We start from the raw sequence: 14879 nt of genomic DNA, 5'->3' as shown, positions 1-14879 counted from the left end.
GGTTTGCAGAGACAGACAGGAAGGCAGCAGAGAGAGCCCCGCTGACAAATTAAATCCTTAGCAATCATCTCATCTCAGGTGAGATTACAGTGCACAGGCTCTGCGCCTTTCTCTGATGAGTATTTAATGTTGATCTGAAAGATAAGAGCCCGTGGTAGGTGGCATTCTGGAAATTGCTGCCCTCTTCCTCCTCGGAAGGTGCAGGATGAGATGACTCTTTGACTCTATTTCTTCTGGTGTTTTCTATGCTCACAAGGCATCTGAGCAACTTGTTTCCCTACTGATCACAGCTAATGAAATCCATTTACCTGTTATGGAATGATCTATTTCCATGAGCCTGTCTATACTCCAGATTTTGATTCAGGTTTAAGTTCAGTAAGTTCCTGCTGTTGCCTCCTTCCTGAAGCCAAGCTAGCTCTGCCCTGGTCATGGAGATGATCTGCACAGAGTGGCCACGCTCCTTGCTCCTCCTGGGGGCCAGAGTGTGTTATCTCCACGGACGCTGGCACAGTGAAGGTTGGGAGGGGGGATGTCAACCACGAGGAAGCGATTTCTGAATCTGAAACGACAGTGCTAGAAGCTAAGTGGGAGATGGAGGCCAGAGAGTGAGAGGGACAGGGAAGAAGTTTCTGGACTCCATGGAGATCCTTTCCCTGAGACACCAAAGACCTCGAGGAGCCAAGGGGGCGGCAGGAAGAGGCCACCACGGAGGCTCTGTGTCATAGACCTGATGGGACCCAGAACCACTGAGAACCTCCCAGTACCAGGCCAGCAAAAGCACCGTGTTCTCTGTTCCTTCCTGCTTGGTGTTTTCTGAGCAGTGTTGGAACACCGCAGCACCGTCGGCAGTCATCAGGGAAGGTAGAGCAAGGAGAGAGATGAAAAGTGAGCTATTTGTTGTGGGTGTGCATCTTAGTCCCCTCACGGTCTGCTTTGTGACCTTGAACCAGCACCAGGATCTGAGCTTTGGTCTCCCCATTGGTAAGAAGGTGGCATTGTGGCTGTGCTAAGTAGAATCGGGACACTGGCACTGGGCCATGTACCAGGGAGGCGGGCATTTCATAGAGCAACGAGCAGGGAGCCACACTGGCCTAAGTGAGGGTCACAGGGCAGGACAGTGCCCAGACCCTGGTGCTGGCAGCCCACATGGATGCCTTCTTTCCCTCTGTGGTCCTACTGTGTGTCCCAGCAGAGACTCTGTGCCACTGCAGAGAGCTGTTTTCCAAGCAAGGGTTATTTCCTTCTAATGCAGCTAATTGGATCCACTAAGACATGTGGACAGAGTATCTCCTGTGGACAGAGTATCTCCTGTAGATGTCTCTGTGCAGGCAGCTGGGAGGGGAAAGGCTGTATGTGTGGACCGGGCTGGCTCAACCTGATCTGAGTCCTGAGGTGACAGTCAGAGGCCTGGGCGGAGGCCTGGTTCAGCCTCTGCCTCAATGCGTAGGCAGTTTGGGATATTAGGGCCAATTCACCACACTCCTCGCAGTGACTTTCAAGAGATAGCTGCTCCTTCCCTGGGAACACACAGTCCCCAGTGCACACCTGACCGAGAACAGCCCAGCCCTGCAGGGACATACCACGGCTCATCCCTGGGCCTCTCCACGTTCAAGCTGAACAAATCACTGCATGCGAGAGCCATGACCCTCAGCAGTTTCCGAGTGTCGTTAGGATGCACTGGATGGCCGCTGACCAATTGAGCCGGGCGCTTAGAACAACAGACACAGTCCTTTGGCTCTGTGAGATCGCCACTGCTGTGAGACGCTGTGTTTCAGTCACATGGCTACAGTGCTGTGTACTTTCCTGACATTCTGGTTGGTCAGAATAAATATTGAGAACGTGGCTACTCAAAGGAATACAGTTAGACTTTGAACTAAACTCATCAGAGTGCATAAACCATGGCAAACTCTGTTCCTGGCTTCTGTGAATGGATTGCTGTGGCATGAGACTTCCTGCTCTACCTGACGGGAAAGATCTGTTTCCTCCATCCCATAGTACACTGTGAGGCTCACACCTCTGCTGAGAGCCTGTGGGCCTGGAGCTGCCTGGCAACTGTGCGTGAGCCTGGTTGTTCAGGAGCCTCTTCTTTGCTTCTTTTAAACTTCCTGAAGCTTCTCTGTCCATTCTGCGCTATCCTGGCTAGGCCAGCCCCACATGGCCACCATTGAGCCTGGGGACCATGTGCCTCAGTGGCTTTATCTGCAGTTAGGACACAATAGCATAAGACTCAGAGGATGGTAGTCACATGGAGGGCTCAGAGAGGTGCCCATCTGACACCTGGTACTAAATTATCCTGCTTATTCTTGACATCATCTTCATTCCCTGGGGGTCACTCGGCCAATGACAAAAGGCAATGGGTAAATTGATGGCACAGAAAATGTGTGATAGCCTCTTCTTCAATGGAGAGTCTGTTTACTTGAAAACTGACGGTTTTAACTAAAACAGGCTCCTCATGGCCATCTCTTCCCTGTTCCCCTGACTCGCGGGCTGCCGTCAGCAGTGCTGGCATCGGTCCTCGCCCATCACATGTGTCATGGCTGTCTGCTGTGAATACCAATGTTCACAGTGTTACTAGGATCTGCCCAACCAGTGCTCAACAATGCGGGCACAGGATCAAGTGAGCACGTCTTCATTCTGTTGTTCATGTAACAGAAGGCACTGCAGGTTGATGGGCACTGGAAATGAGAGTGTGACATGAGTCTACTTTTCCTTGAAGCTGTTGTGATCTTCAGTTGGGCTGCCGTGGCCCTGATACACTTATGAGACCAGGGAAGGCAACCAACCTCCCTCCGAGAGGCCAGCAGTCACTAGCGTCGTAGTGTTCCTCATGTCATCCTGTCAAGGATTCATCTGAGTGTCCCACAGAGGAGCGCTCGCAGGCGGTGTCCACGAGAGTGGGGTCCCTGGCCTGCCAGTCACACAGGAAGCACCAGCCTCTCACAAGGGCAAGGATCCCTCCACCCTAAGATCAACCATCTTGTTTGGCAAACTCTCTCCCAGTGGTCTGAGTGTTTCCCATGTTGCACTGCAGCCTGATGATGGTGCCTGGGTCAGGGGCCTGGAAACCCAGGGCCAGTGGGAGGGCAGACTTTCCAAACCTCAGAGCAGACCCCCACCTACCCAGAGCCTTTCCTTTCTGAAACTTCAGTTGAACTGGAAGGTGTCACTGTAGAGTGGTAAAATTATGGACACACCTTGAAATGGTGTGTGTAAGATGTTGCAGTTTTACTCAAATCTGTGATGAAGAGCTACAAGTCTCTTTCCACTTGAAGTCAAACGGGGACCTGCATGAAGTCCACTGGAAGTGAGGACTTCCAGTGGTTCTTTCAGGTGTAATTAAAACGGCTTGGTGGATTTTATCCTCTCCTCTTACCACCCCCACCACCACCACACCCACAGGGGTGGACTCATAAAAATTCCCATACAACGAATATAGCTATCGCCGTGTATTTTAGCACGATACTGTCATCTGGGAAATGATCCCAGGCCAGATTCTGATCACTTGTAGTGATCTCAGGTAGTGATGCGGGTGGGGAAGTTTAATGGGAGGATGTCTCCTATTAACTTGTGGTGGAGTTGGGAATCTGCATCTGCTGTTTAGAAGCTTCATTGCCTCCTGGTCAGTAGCACATGGACAGGGCAGAGGCAGGGCTAAGAAGGGGTGAGTGGGCTCTTGAGGGGCTTCTTTATCATCTGAGCATAAACAAGCACTTGCATTGGGGGTCTTTGTTGGAAAAGGTTTCCTGGTGCTCAGCTCTTCTTTTTCTCCTGGCAGGATTTATATCACCAGTCCTACGAATGTGTCTGTGTCATGTTTGCCTCTATTCCGGACTTCAAGGAGTTCTACACAGAATCAGACGTGAACAAGGAAGGTCTGGAATGTCTCCGGCTCTTGAATGAGATCATCGCTGACTTTGATGATGTAGGTACCAAACATAATCCTGAAAGTCAGGGGAAGGCCCAGTCCTGTAGTGTGCAATTCCTGTGCATCTGAAGTGGGTTGATTTCTTCACACAGGCCCTTTGGCCTAATTTGTGGTGGTTTGAGTTACATCTATGGACTATAGTTAGGTACCTGGCCAATTTGGGAGAGACAAAAGAATTCTGTTGTAGAATTCTGATATGACTGAGACAGCTACAATTTCACTAATAAACCCTTTAGAAAAGCTTGACGTCTAGGGAAAGTACATGTCCATCCCTTCACATATTAAAATAGAATGTCTCTTTATTACAGTAGATTATTGGCATGTCTGCACATACTTCAAGATTTCTACTTTCTGCCATGTGATAAAGGGAAGCAAAGGCACATTTGCTTAAACAACTCCTTGGTAAAGCAGAAATAAGTCCCCAGTACTGATGGACGGTTGACAGAGGTTATGTGGACATGTTAGACAGGAGAAGGTGAATAGAAGAAATGGGGACATGCTCATCTAGCTTAAGTTCCTTAGCATGTAATTCTGGTAGAAAAAAAAAGACTTCTCTAAAACTGGGAGTGCCCAGGAAGGGGCAAGAGAATGCTTCTGGTCTTCAGTTAATGCTATTCATTTGGGCCTTTCCTTTGTGAGCTCATATAGAACCTTCCAGAATCTTCCCCCATCCTCATCCCTTCCCTACAACTTCTAGGTTTTATATTGCAGCTATCCCACCCCAAACCCTAAAGAAGGGGGTCAGAGACGAATCAAAGTGAAATCTGGTAACTTGGTCACCCACTAGAAGCCTTAGGTTGGGGTTGATGGGCAAATCTTTCTTCTCCATCCTTCTCTCCATTTCAAGTGCTCAGGAGGCAAGGCCAATCCCCAGTGCTGACAATTTGTCACAAATCACTTAACCCTGAGGGAAAGATATCACTCATGGAATCATAATTTTGTATTGATGCCTTGCAAACATAAGATCATGAAATTTATTTGAGGCCATTGAATTGTAATTTATTCTGATTCCTTCAGCAGCAAAGCTGGAGAGGTAATTCGTGTTCACTGAAAGTAAATCATCGTGCTCTCTTTTCCTCCAAGGCCACAGTGGCTCTCTATGAAATGCATGACATGTTGGCTCCCAGCCAAGCCCATGTGGTGTGGGCGGGTGGTGACATCAGCTGAATCTGGTCTGCCTCCCAGTATGGGGTAGACTGCCCACGTCTGCCGCACGCCTGACTGGTGGTCAGTGCCAGCTACCCAACTCAATGTCTGTCCCTGCCTTGCAGCTGCTGTCCAAGCCAAAGTTCAGCGGGGTTGAAAAGATCAAGACGATCGGCAGCACCTACATGGCAGCCACGGGTCTGAGCGCTGTGCCCAGCCAGGAGCACGCCCAGGTAGGGACCAAGGTCTCGGGTTTCCATAGGCCATCCTAGAACCACAGTCATTGTGCAAGGAAGGCCCCAGACAGTCCTAAAAGCTCAGTGAGCATGGTCTTCTGAGACCAAAAGTGAATTCTAGAAACTTCTCAAGGTCTGAAGGTCTGCAAACTCCTACTGAACAAGAGGAATCAAATAGCTACTCGATGCCACACAAGTATGTGATGAAGTAGAAGAAGAACACTATTACTTAATCGGGTCTCATGAAGCAAAGCTACTTGTCGTCTATCACAATGTGGTTAGTCAGGCTCAGTGTCTCACACCCAGGCAAACCCAGATAAAAAGTCAGGAGGACCCCATCTCAACAAAAAATAGCCAGGCTGGGGCAGTGGTACAAACCTGTCATCACATCTATGTACAATGCTTTAGTAGGAGGACAAAAACAAGCAAAAAACTACAGTATCATTCCTGAAAAACAGTTTAAGCAAAAAGGGCTAATGTCATGGCTCAAGTGGAAGGATGTCTGCCTAGCAAACATAAAACCCTGAGTTCAAATCCTAATTTCACCAAGAACAATAATAATACTTTCTAAATATTCATTTTTTAAATAATATGGTAAAAGAAACTTGTCCACATAGGAAGTTGATTGAAAAGTGATTTGGATAAAATCAAGTATTATCAGTCAACTAAGGGTTTAGAGATTTTTCCACTATTCATAAAGATCTTACTGCAAGCTGGGTGCTAGTGGCTCATGCCTACTCAGAAAGCTTAGATTTGAGGATCACAGTTCAAAGCCAGCCTGTGCAGGAAAGCCCATGAGATCCTATTAAGTACCAAAAAGCCAAAATTGGAGCTGTGGCTCAAGTGGTAGAACAGTAAACTTGTGCTTAAAAAAACACAGGGACATCGCCCAGACCCTGAGTTCAAGCCCCAAGTCAGTCTGTCTCTACCTCTGTCTGTATCTATATGTCTCTCTCACTTCCTGTCCCTCACGCACGCGAGCGCACACACACACACACACACACACACACACACACGCACGCACGCGCACACACACACACACACACACAAGCACACACACACACTCACAATCTTAGTGTCTTCTTAGAAGGAGTCAATAACAAGACTTCTGTCGCCTCAGGAGAGTGGACTCTCTCCTGGCTGCAGCACAGCCTTGCTATGGGATCTTCCCTCCACTCTGTACAAAGGATAGAATATACCAGAACACAGTGTTGTGAAAGGAGATGGATTCTAAAGAGAAGAGAGAAGAGCCCACGATCTCAGATCCCCTTCCAGGTCCACGGAGGAGTGAGGGCTGAGGACACATCTTCACAGAGCTGGTCCTCTGGGGCATCTCTGCAGACCTAACGGCTAGAGGCAGTGATCTCACTCAAATCTCAACATGTTTGTCTGAGTGAACGGGTACTGTGCTCTACTTGTCATCCCCTCGTCTGCTTGTTTCCAGAGAATTATCCTTAACAGGTAGGCACAATAAGAAAAAGGAGCAAAAGAAACAAGCAGTCAACCCCTAGAAAAATCTCCCTCTTAGCCTCTGAGCAGGGCCTCTCCCTGCAGCCTGAGACAGAAGGAGGCAGTATGGCCCGGCGCGTGGCTTGCATATTCTTAGTGATTGCCTTTTTTCCTTCAGAATGTTAATGTGTTGAAAAATTACAGGCAAAATGCATCACATAGAGGTTTTAATATATAACAGTGTTTACATTTTAGATATTTTATTTATACCAGTACTAGAACTGATTACAATTTTACTTTCTTGACTTTAACAGAAGCAAACTGACGCTTCTCTACAGGCTTTAACCACTGAAAAATTAACATGAAAACATGAATGTAGAGACAGATTCTTCTCTTTTTGCCTCAAGCTCTTGGATGCTCAGGACAGCACTGTCAGAACCTGTCTGTCAGTGCAGAAGGCCTGCCCTGGTGAATACCACAGGCAGGCTGGTGCCAGCTGGCTGCTCTGGAGGGAGAGGAAGAGATAGGGGCAGAAAGAGAAGGAGGAGAAGGAGGGAAGAAGAGGAAAGGAAAGGGGGCAAGGGAGGAGAGAGGAAAAGAGAAGACAATGAAGGGTATAGGGAAGGGATTGGAGGGGAGGGGATGGAAGGCAGAGGACAGAAGAGGCAGAGCAGAAGTGAGGGAAGGGATGAGGGAAGGGATGAGGAGAGGGGAGGGAAACCTGTGGGCACCATCTCCATCCTGCCAGGCCCCATGCTTATGACCTCAGTGAACCACAGCCACATGTGTACAAGCTGGGTCTCAATGCGGTCACGTGGGATATAATGGCTTCAAGATAATGAATCTGGTTGGCAGAGAGCAGTAGAAAGGTGTAATTTACCCCTTGGCACTGTATTTACTTAAAATGTCATGACTTTATCTCATTCTAGACTTCTGTCTGCATTATGTCTGATTTTTTTAAATACTGAGTTAAGATATCATTTCATTTTTTAATTATGTTTTTATTGCCATCATAAAGATGATGTACAAGAGGGATTTCAGTTGAATAAGTCAGGTAAAAAGTACATTTCTTTTGGGACAATGTTACCCTGTCCCTCAAGATACCATTTCTTAAGATTGATGAGCTCCAGCTGGGGGCGGTGGCTCACGCCTATAATCTTAGCTACTCAGGAGGCTGAGGTCTAAGGATCGCCGTTCAAAGCCAGCCTGGGAAGGAATGTCCATGAGACTCTTATCCCCAATAAACCACCAGAAAACTGGAAATAGGACTATGGCTCAAGCGGCTCACCTTGAGCTGAAAAGCTGAGCGACAGCGCCCAGGTCTAGAGTTCAAGACCCATGACCGAGGGGTAAAAAAAAGATTGATGAGCTCCCAGCAGCCTAAAGTCTCCTTCTAGACATGTGAACCTCACTTAACCTCACCCCAAACAGCCAGTCCCCCTGTGGAAGGCCACCTGCAGTATTTCACGTCTAACTTCTCAGATCTGGCAGGGTGGGCAGACCCATTGCCCACCTTCTCTCTGGCCCACAGAGTCCACCTGCTTGTCCACACCAGACTCTCCTGGATGTTCAAGACAAGTCCCAGGCCTTTTCTCTCCCACCTCCCAGTCCCACGTGGAGGCCTGCCCATGGCCCTGCCTGCCTCTCCAGGCAGTAGAGATCCCCAAATCCCGCTCTGATTGCCTGCTCCAGGCAGTCAGCCTCCATGTCTGACCTGTGGCCTCTGAAACCGCTGGCTGTCAACGTTCCCTGGACATCCTCTCCTGGCTCAGCTCCTAGACACTTCCCATGGCTGCCCTTCTCCTATATAGGAAGTGGTCATGGTCTTCCCCACACCGTCCACTGCATCAGGGTTTACTTGAAACCTTTTCCATCTCCTCCGCTCTGTGACCCCAGTGACAGTCAGCCGCCGGCCGGGTCACTGAGCCACCAGGGCTGTCACTCCCAGCTCCCTGCAGACACAGCTTTTCTCACAGTCCCTCCTCTTCCACTCATCCTCCCAACTCTCCAAATAAGCTCTGATAATGAGCCTCCAGCTCCTGCCAACTGCCCATCTCTCCCTACGCTTCCCGTCCCAACCTTAACACGGCCTGTGACTGCCCTGCCCTCCTCCTGTTGGCTCCACCCTGGTCCTCCCACCACCTGCAGGCACCTCTGGTGGTGTGAGTTAGTGGCCATCCCCACTGTGTCTGAGTGGGACAGGAGTCCCCATTCTGACTATGTTCCTCAGGTCATTCTGACATGCACTGAACTGCAGAAGACCCTCTGCAGATCTCAGCTATGAGCAGAGCCACGGCTTCCTACGAAGCTTCCTGTGCCCACCCTGGACAGCTGTGCCACACCTGCACTCTTGTGTCCAGATCTCCCTTCTTCCTCTCCTGCTTCCGTGATGCATCTCAGTTTCACTTCACTTGGGAGCTGTGTGTGTGTGTGTGTGTGTGTGTGTGTGGAGGGGGGGTGTTGTTCAGTCATTGTGTAGGTTACAGTCTTACCTACTGTCCCCTGACATCCCCAGCAAGGGCCTGACTGGAGCCATCATACACACTGGTTCTATGGGTGACTGGTGATATCCCACACACCTCTATCTGGCTCTGCTCTCTGCCTGGGTTTGCTTCTTTCCCTCTGCATTAGTAACCTGCTCCACCCAAACACACCCTCACTTTTTTTTTGTTTCCCTGACTAACTACTTTTTCTCTCTCTCTCTCTCTTTTTTCTTTTCCCTTTTTGCCAGCCCTGGGGCTTGAACTCAACTCAGGGCCTGGACTCTGCCCCTGAACTTCTTTTGCCCAAGGCTAGAGCTCCACCACTTGAGCCACAGCACCACTTCTGGCTTTTTCTGAGTAGTTTATTGGAGATAAGGGTCTCACAGACTTTCCTGCCTGGGCTGGCTCCAAATGTGGTCCTCAGATCTCAGCCTCCAGAGTAGCTAGGATTACAGGTGTGAGATGTCAGCACCCGTCTGCTTTTTACACCTTTATCACAAGCCTGGCAGTTGGGTAACAAAGGCTCTGAGCCTTTTCTGAAGAAGCATAACTTGCCCAAGGTGGTCCTGAAGAGCAAGAGCTGTAGGACAGGGCTGTGGAACTACAGGTCTGGGGGCTCTGCTGTCTATGTGGAACTCCTCAGGTGGCCTCTGGTTCTGCCTTGCCTTCTCCTCTTCTCCCCCATCCACCCCCCCATCCACCCACCACCCTCCCTTCCTGCTATCCTCAGCCCTGTGCCCAAGAACGGGGAGAATCAGTCATAGTTTTCAGGGGGAGATTAAAAAGAACATGACTTTCAAAGTAGCATGAGACTGTCATTATTTTTTGCAGGTTTTCTGCATCTCAGTTTCATGTTTATAGCAATGATCATGCATCTCGTTTCCTAAAGCCATTGGGACTTCATGTTCAAAATATTTAACAGACTCCATAATCTCAGTAGGCAATAAAGTTGCTACCAGTAATAGTACGGTGGAGGTTTATATTTGTTTTGCATATCGATGCCATTGCGTGTCCAATAGAACAGGGATAATGGCTTCTGACAGAAATGAGATACATGTCATCAGAGCTCTATGGGAAGGCCTACGCAATGTGAGCTATTTGTGATTACAGTGTCGAGAGAGAGTCTTGGCAAAGTCTTCTTTAAGTGCAATGAAAGTTTCTGAAAGTAAAGTTCATCACATTTGATGGGAAGAGAGCGTGCTTGACAAATGTTATTACTATTTTTAGGAACTTTCCTAAGAGATGAATGTCACTTTTCCTTTTTGTAACCCACCTGAGATGAGCTTCAGACTTTGTTTCTCGATTGATCAACAAAATCAAATCTTTCCTTTGACCATAGGAGACATTCAATCTGAAAAATACATAGAATTTCCAGAAAATTAATGGAATTTACTTACATCCAAAAGGAGACAAAAATTTTCAGATTGCAACTTTCTGAAAGGTAGCTCTGAGGCACCTTTCCCTGGCATTTTCTGCGTGCCTGGGTGACACATTAACTCTGTCAGGACAGTGCTTCTGCACCTGACTCTGCTCAGCCATATTTTTTGGCTGTAACAGTATATTCTAATTTTAAGTATAAAGACGATGGGACTGAAAGATAGCATTCCATGTAGGAAGCAACCATTGCTTTTCAAAGAAGCAGGCTTCTTGGCATTGAGAGCAGGCTTGCATCCACTCTGGGTTCATCCAGGATGGAATCCAGCCGTGGGTACAGAGAAGAAGTTCTCCCACCTCACAGACCCTTCCTTTCACCCTCAGGACCTCGCTCTTTTCTGAGCGCTGAAGGCTTTCCCCACCAGCTCTTTCATTTCCTGGCCTTTAGATTTCACACAACAATATAGTAGACTGGTGGCTACAGATTTATTTTTTTGACCTGAACAGTATTATGTGTTATTTTTGGTTTTGCTGTTGTGCTAGTCCTGGGGCTTGAACTCAGGGCCTAGGAGCTGTCCCTAAGCCGTTTCACTCAAGGCTAGCACTCTACCATGTGAGCTACCCAGATCTTGCTTCTTTGTAGTTAATTGGACGTTTTTGTCTGAGCTGGCTTTAAACCAGGACCCTGAGATCTCAGCCGCCTGAGAAGCTAGGATTACAGGCATGAGCCACTGGTGCCTGGCTGTGTATTATGTTTATAAAAACTGAAAAGTGGCCATTTTCATGCAATTAATGAAATAATCTACCCGATATTTATTCCTGAGGTTAACCACCAGCTAGAGTAGCAGCAGTAGCTCCATTTGGCCTTGGCAAACTCCTCCCCAGTTTACTCCAGAGAGCCCCCAATCTCCATTACTTCAGCCTCTCTGAGGCCCTCAGATCCTTGCTCAGCCTCTGAGCAGAGGAAGTCCCTCCTTAATCCCCTAACCAGCCAACAGGATTATCACCGATTATAGCAATGACTTGAATAGCTCTAATCACTTCCAAACAAACTCGACCAAGAAGTTAAAAGTCAAAACCAAAATGCTTCCATGAAAACTTCCATCAAACCATGATGCTCGCATGCAATTTCTGTAATAAGCCAACCTTGAAGCTCTTATTCACGGATGCAAATACTGTAAAGTCCCTTTCCAGGGAGGATTGGGAAGGCCTTGCCAGGAGTCAGGGGGGGGAACGAGCAGAATGGAAGAGGAAGCAGAAGGTTCTTTATCAAGCTATGAGCATTATTGCTTATTATGATTTTAAAAACTTTTGTGTCATGGTTTGTCTGTACTTGTTTTATTTTAAAACACTTATTTACACATTGTTGAAAATACATATATTTGTCTGCAAACAAGCCCCAGGCCTGGGTCCCCCCGCACCCCTTGGGTCCCCCTTGGAGATTGTGTGAATACCACAATCCATGTCCCCTGCATGAGAGGTAGTGAGTTCATCAGCACAGGCAAAGCACACCCAGTGCCTGGCGCAACGGCAGAATTCAGCAGGCAGATGAGGAGGAAGCTGGGTGTCTCCTCCTCATTCCTGCTAGCTTCCCAAGAGCAAAAGGCTGAAAGGGCTCCCGGAAACCAGTGTGGCCCTTCCCTATACCGGTAAGAACAGGGAGTCCTTTAGTTCTCTGCTGAAATCAAAGCGAGGTCCCAGGGCTGCACATTCTTGTACAAATGCCAAAGCTACCATGAAGTATCAACATCAGACAGAAATTTCTTTCTGCTTCCATGCTGTTAATAGGAAACTGAAAAGTGAAAAAAAATAAGGCACCCTTCCTCACAGTATACGCGGACACTCAAGGCGCCTGCAGTCCCAGGCAGAGGTCATGTATCCGTGTGGGACGCCCCCTGGAGGGAAATACAGAAAGCACAGCCAGGCGCTCAGGCCCTTCCCTGCTAGTGCAAAGGTGTGGTCCCAGCAGCAGGCACTCCTGAGAGGAGGTGGATGCTCATGAAATCAGGAAGTGAGCCCATCAGAAGCCAGCCCTTTCTTTCCAGCCATGAAGTTCTGCCACACATCACATCCAAAGGTCCAAAGGGTCACGTGAATCCTCTGAACCTCCTCGTGAGTTATCCTGGGTCTTTTGTCACAGCCACAGCAGCTGACTGACACCCTCTCTCTCCTAGACACTGCCCCCATCAGGCAGGGAGGACACTACTGCAAAGACAATTAGAGAAATCCAGAACACCACATGATTTGGACCAGTTCCTATAATCATGTCCATGCCTCTGAGGTGGATGTAACTGCCCCATTTTACAATGTCCAGGGAAGCTAAGCAGCTCTGTCCCAGCTTGGCAGGGCCTAATTTAGCTAGACACCAGGGCTGAGGGTCAGCGGCTGGCAGCTCTTCCTGCTCACCTGGAAGGGTGGAGGGCCCCCTGAGAACTGAGAGATCTCAGATCTCCTGGAATTCCCCCCCCCCCGGTGGGGGGACCTCGCTAGGTCATATTGTTGGGATCCTGCCATATCAAGCAAGTAGAATTTGAACTCCAGAAAATTTTCAACACAGAGCACAATGGCAGCCAGCTAAGGTGCCTGGCAGATGAAAGGAAGCAGGGAGAGCAGGGTCGTGCTGATGTTAATTTCCCACCGCTTGGATTTTAAATGAATCTCAGCAAACACGCATCTACTTTGAGCCATCTTCCTGGTTGGTGAAACTCCCAACACAGGCAGGAGTCTTTCTGTGTCTCTGGAAATATGTGCAGATACCAGGCAGAAATTATTTGAGTCTTGGGGGAAATGCCTTCTGCTGCCATTACATATGTAGCGAGAGCTCAGTTATTAGGACTTTTTCAAAATGAACTGGGTACATCCAGAGATGGTACACATGTTCCCTGAGGGGTTCTGAAGCCCAGGTGAGGTATTCACATTGGATTTCAGCCTCCTCCCAGAACTCAGTCCCTCCATGCTGCTGAGGGACTTCAACTGGCCCATAATGTTTCAAGGAGAAGAGCTTAGGTGCTGCTCCTTGGTTTAACACAAGTGAGTTTTCCCTCCCCAATGACCTCCTTGCGGGACACACACTGGTGATCTTTGTCCTGTGAGTGAGATTCTTTGTGTTGGGCTGCCCGTTTGGACTTCCTGTTCAGGAGTGTGTTCTCCTAGGCTGCTGTGGGCTCTGGTCCCCAAAGGTGGTAAGACAGAAGGTATTAGAAGCCTATGGGAGAAAGCTTGCAGTTCTTAAGAAATGACACTGCCTTTCCACCAAAGGCAGGAAGCATAATACTTTCTGCTCCTTAGTTCCAATTGATATCATTTGGTTTTTCTCTCGTGAGTTTTAGGGGGTTAAGATTTACTAAAATAGGGCTGGGAAGGTGGCTCAGTGGTAGAGCGTTTGCCTTGCATGCTTGAGGCCCTGGGTTCGATTCCTCAGCACCACATAAGCAGGGGAAAAAAGCCGGAAGTGGCGCTGTGGCTCAAGTGGTAGAGCGCTAGCCTTGAGCTGAAGAGCTGAGGGACAGCGGCCAGGCCCACAGTTCAGGCCCCGTGACCGGACCCAAAAAAAAAAAAAAGATTTACTAAAATAGTGTTCTAGAAAGATATCATTCACCAGAGGCATGAAGAAATCTTTCCATTTCAATGGGAAATTGAACTGCTCTTGTCCATTCTCATTTATATTATTTAATGCAGGTCTTCCTCATTTTCCTTCCTCAGTTTCCACCTAGACATTTGTCAGCATCCGGAGGTATTTTTTGTCATCACCAATAGAGGTGAAAGATACCCATCATCCATCATCTTTAGTAGGTAGAGGCCAAGGGTGGCACTAGACACCTTGTGAAGCTCAAAATGGCCCCAGTGCGAGGATTATCCAGTACACATGACAGCCGTGCCAAGGCTAAGAAACCTCTGCTTTCATTCTCAATGACATGAGGAAGCCTTGCCACCATTGCCCATATTCTCTTAGCTGCTGACTGTCCCCACCTTCCTATTACCTTCCATGTGTAAGGTGTTCATTCCACTGTCTCTTTTTCTCCCTCTATTACCCTTAGGAAGCAGCCTGGGGCTGGTTTTATTCTTCTTCCTCCGTGAAAGTTGATTCAAAGTCACCCAGACTTGCTTCTGCCCTAAGATATTTTTCTTGATCCTTTGATTGAGCTCTTTTTGGAGCCTTAACAGAATTAAACTCTCACCACAGATGGGAGCTGGTCGTCCATGCCTGGAATCCTAGCTATTTAGGAAGCCCAGAATAGGGAGATCATGGTTTGACGGCAGCCCTCG

The 14879-nt window shown here is 48.3% G+C and overlaps 1 protein-coding gene across 1 annotated transcript in view; it reads left to right on the top strand.

Moving 5' to 3' along the window:
- Nucleotides 1-14879, top strand: part of Adcy2 (adenylate cyclase 2) — a 338643-nt gene that overhangs the window by 313427 nt on the left and 10337 nt on the right. The window contains exons 21-22 of the mRNA XM_042695213.1: nt 3776-3922; nt 5197-5304. Of these exons, the coding sequence (XP_042551147.1) occupies nt 3776-3922; nt 5197-5304 (255 nt within the window). The remainder of the gene's footprint in view (nt 1-3775; nt 3923-5196; nt 5305-14879) is intronic.

This window comes from Dipodomys spectabilis, unplaced genomic scaffold (genome assembly GCF_019054845.1).
Source record: "Dipodomys spectabilis isolate Male_0828 unplaced genomic scaffold, ASM1905484v1 ptg000179l, whole genome shotgun sequence".
Taxonomy (NCBI): domain Eukaryota; kingdom Metazoa; phylum Chordata; class Mammalia; order Rodentia; family Heteromyidae; genus Dipodomys; species Dipodomys spectabilis.
The sequence above is the reverse complement of the archived record's forward strand: the minus strand, read 5'-3'. Positions and strand labels throughout refer to the sequence as shown.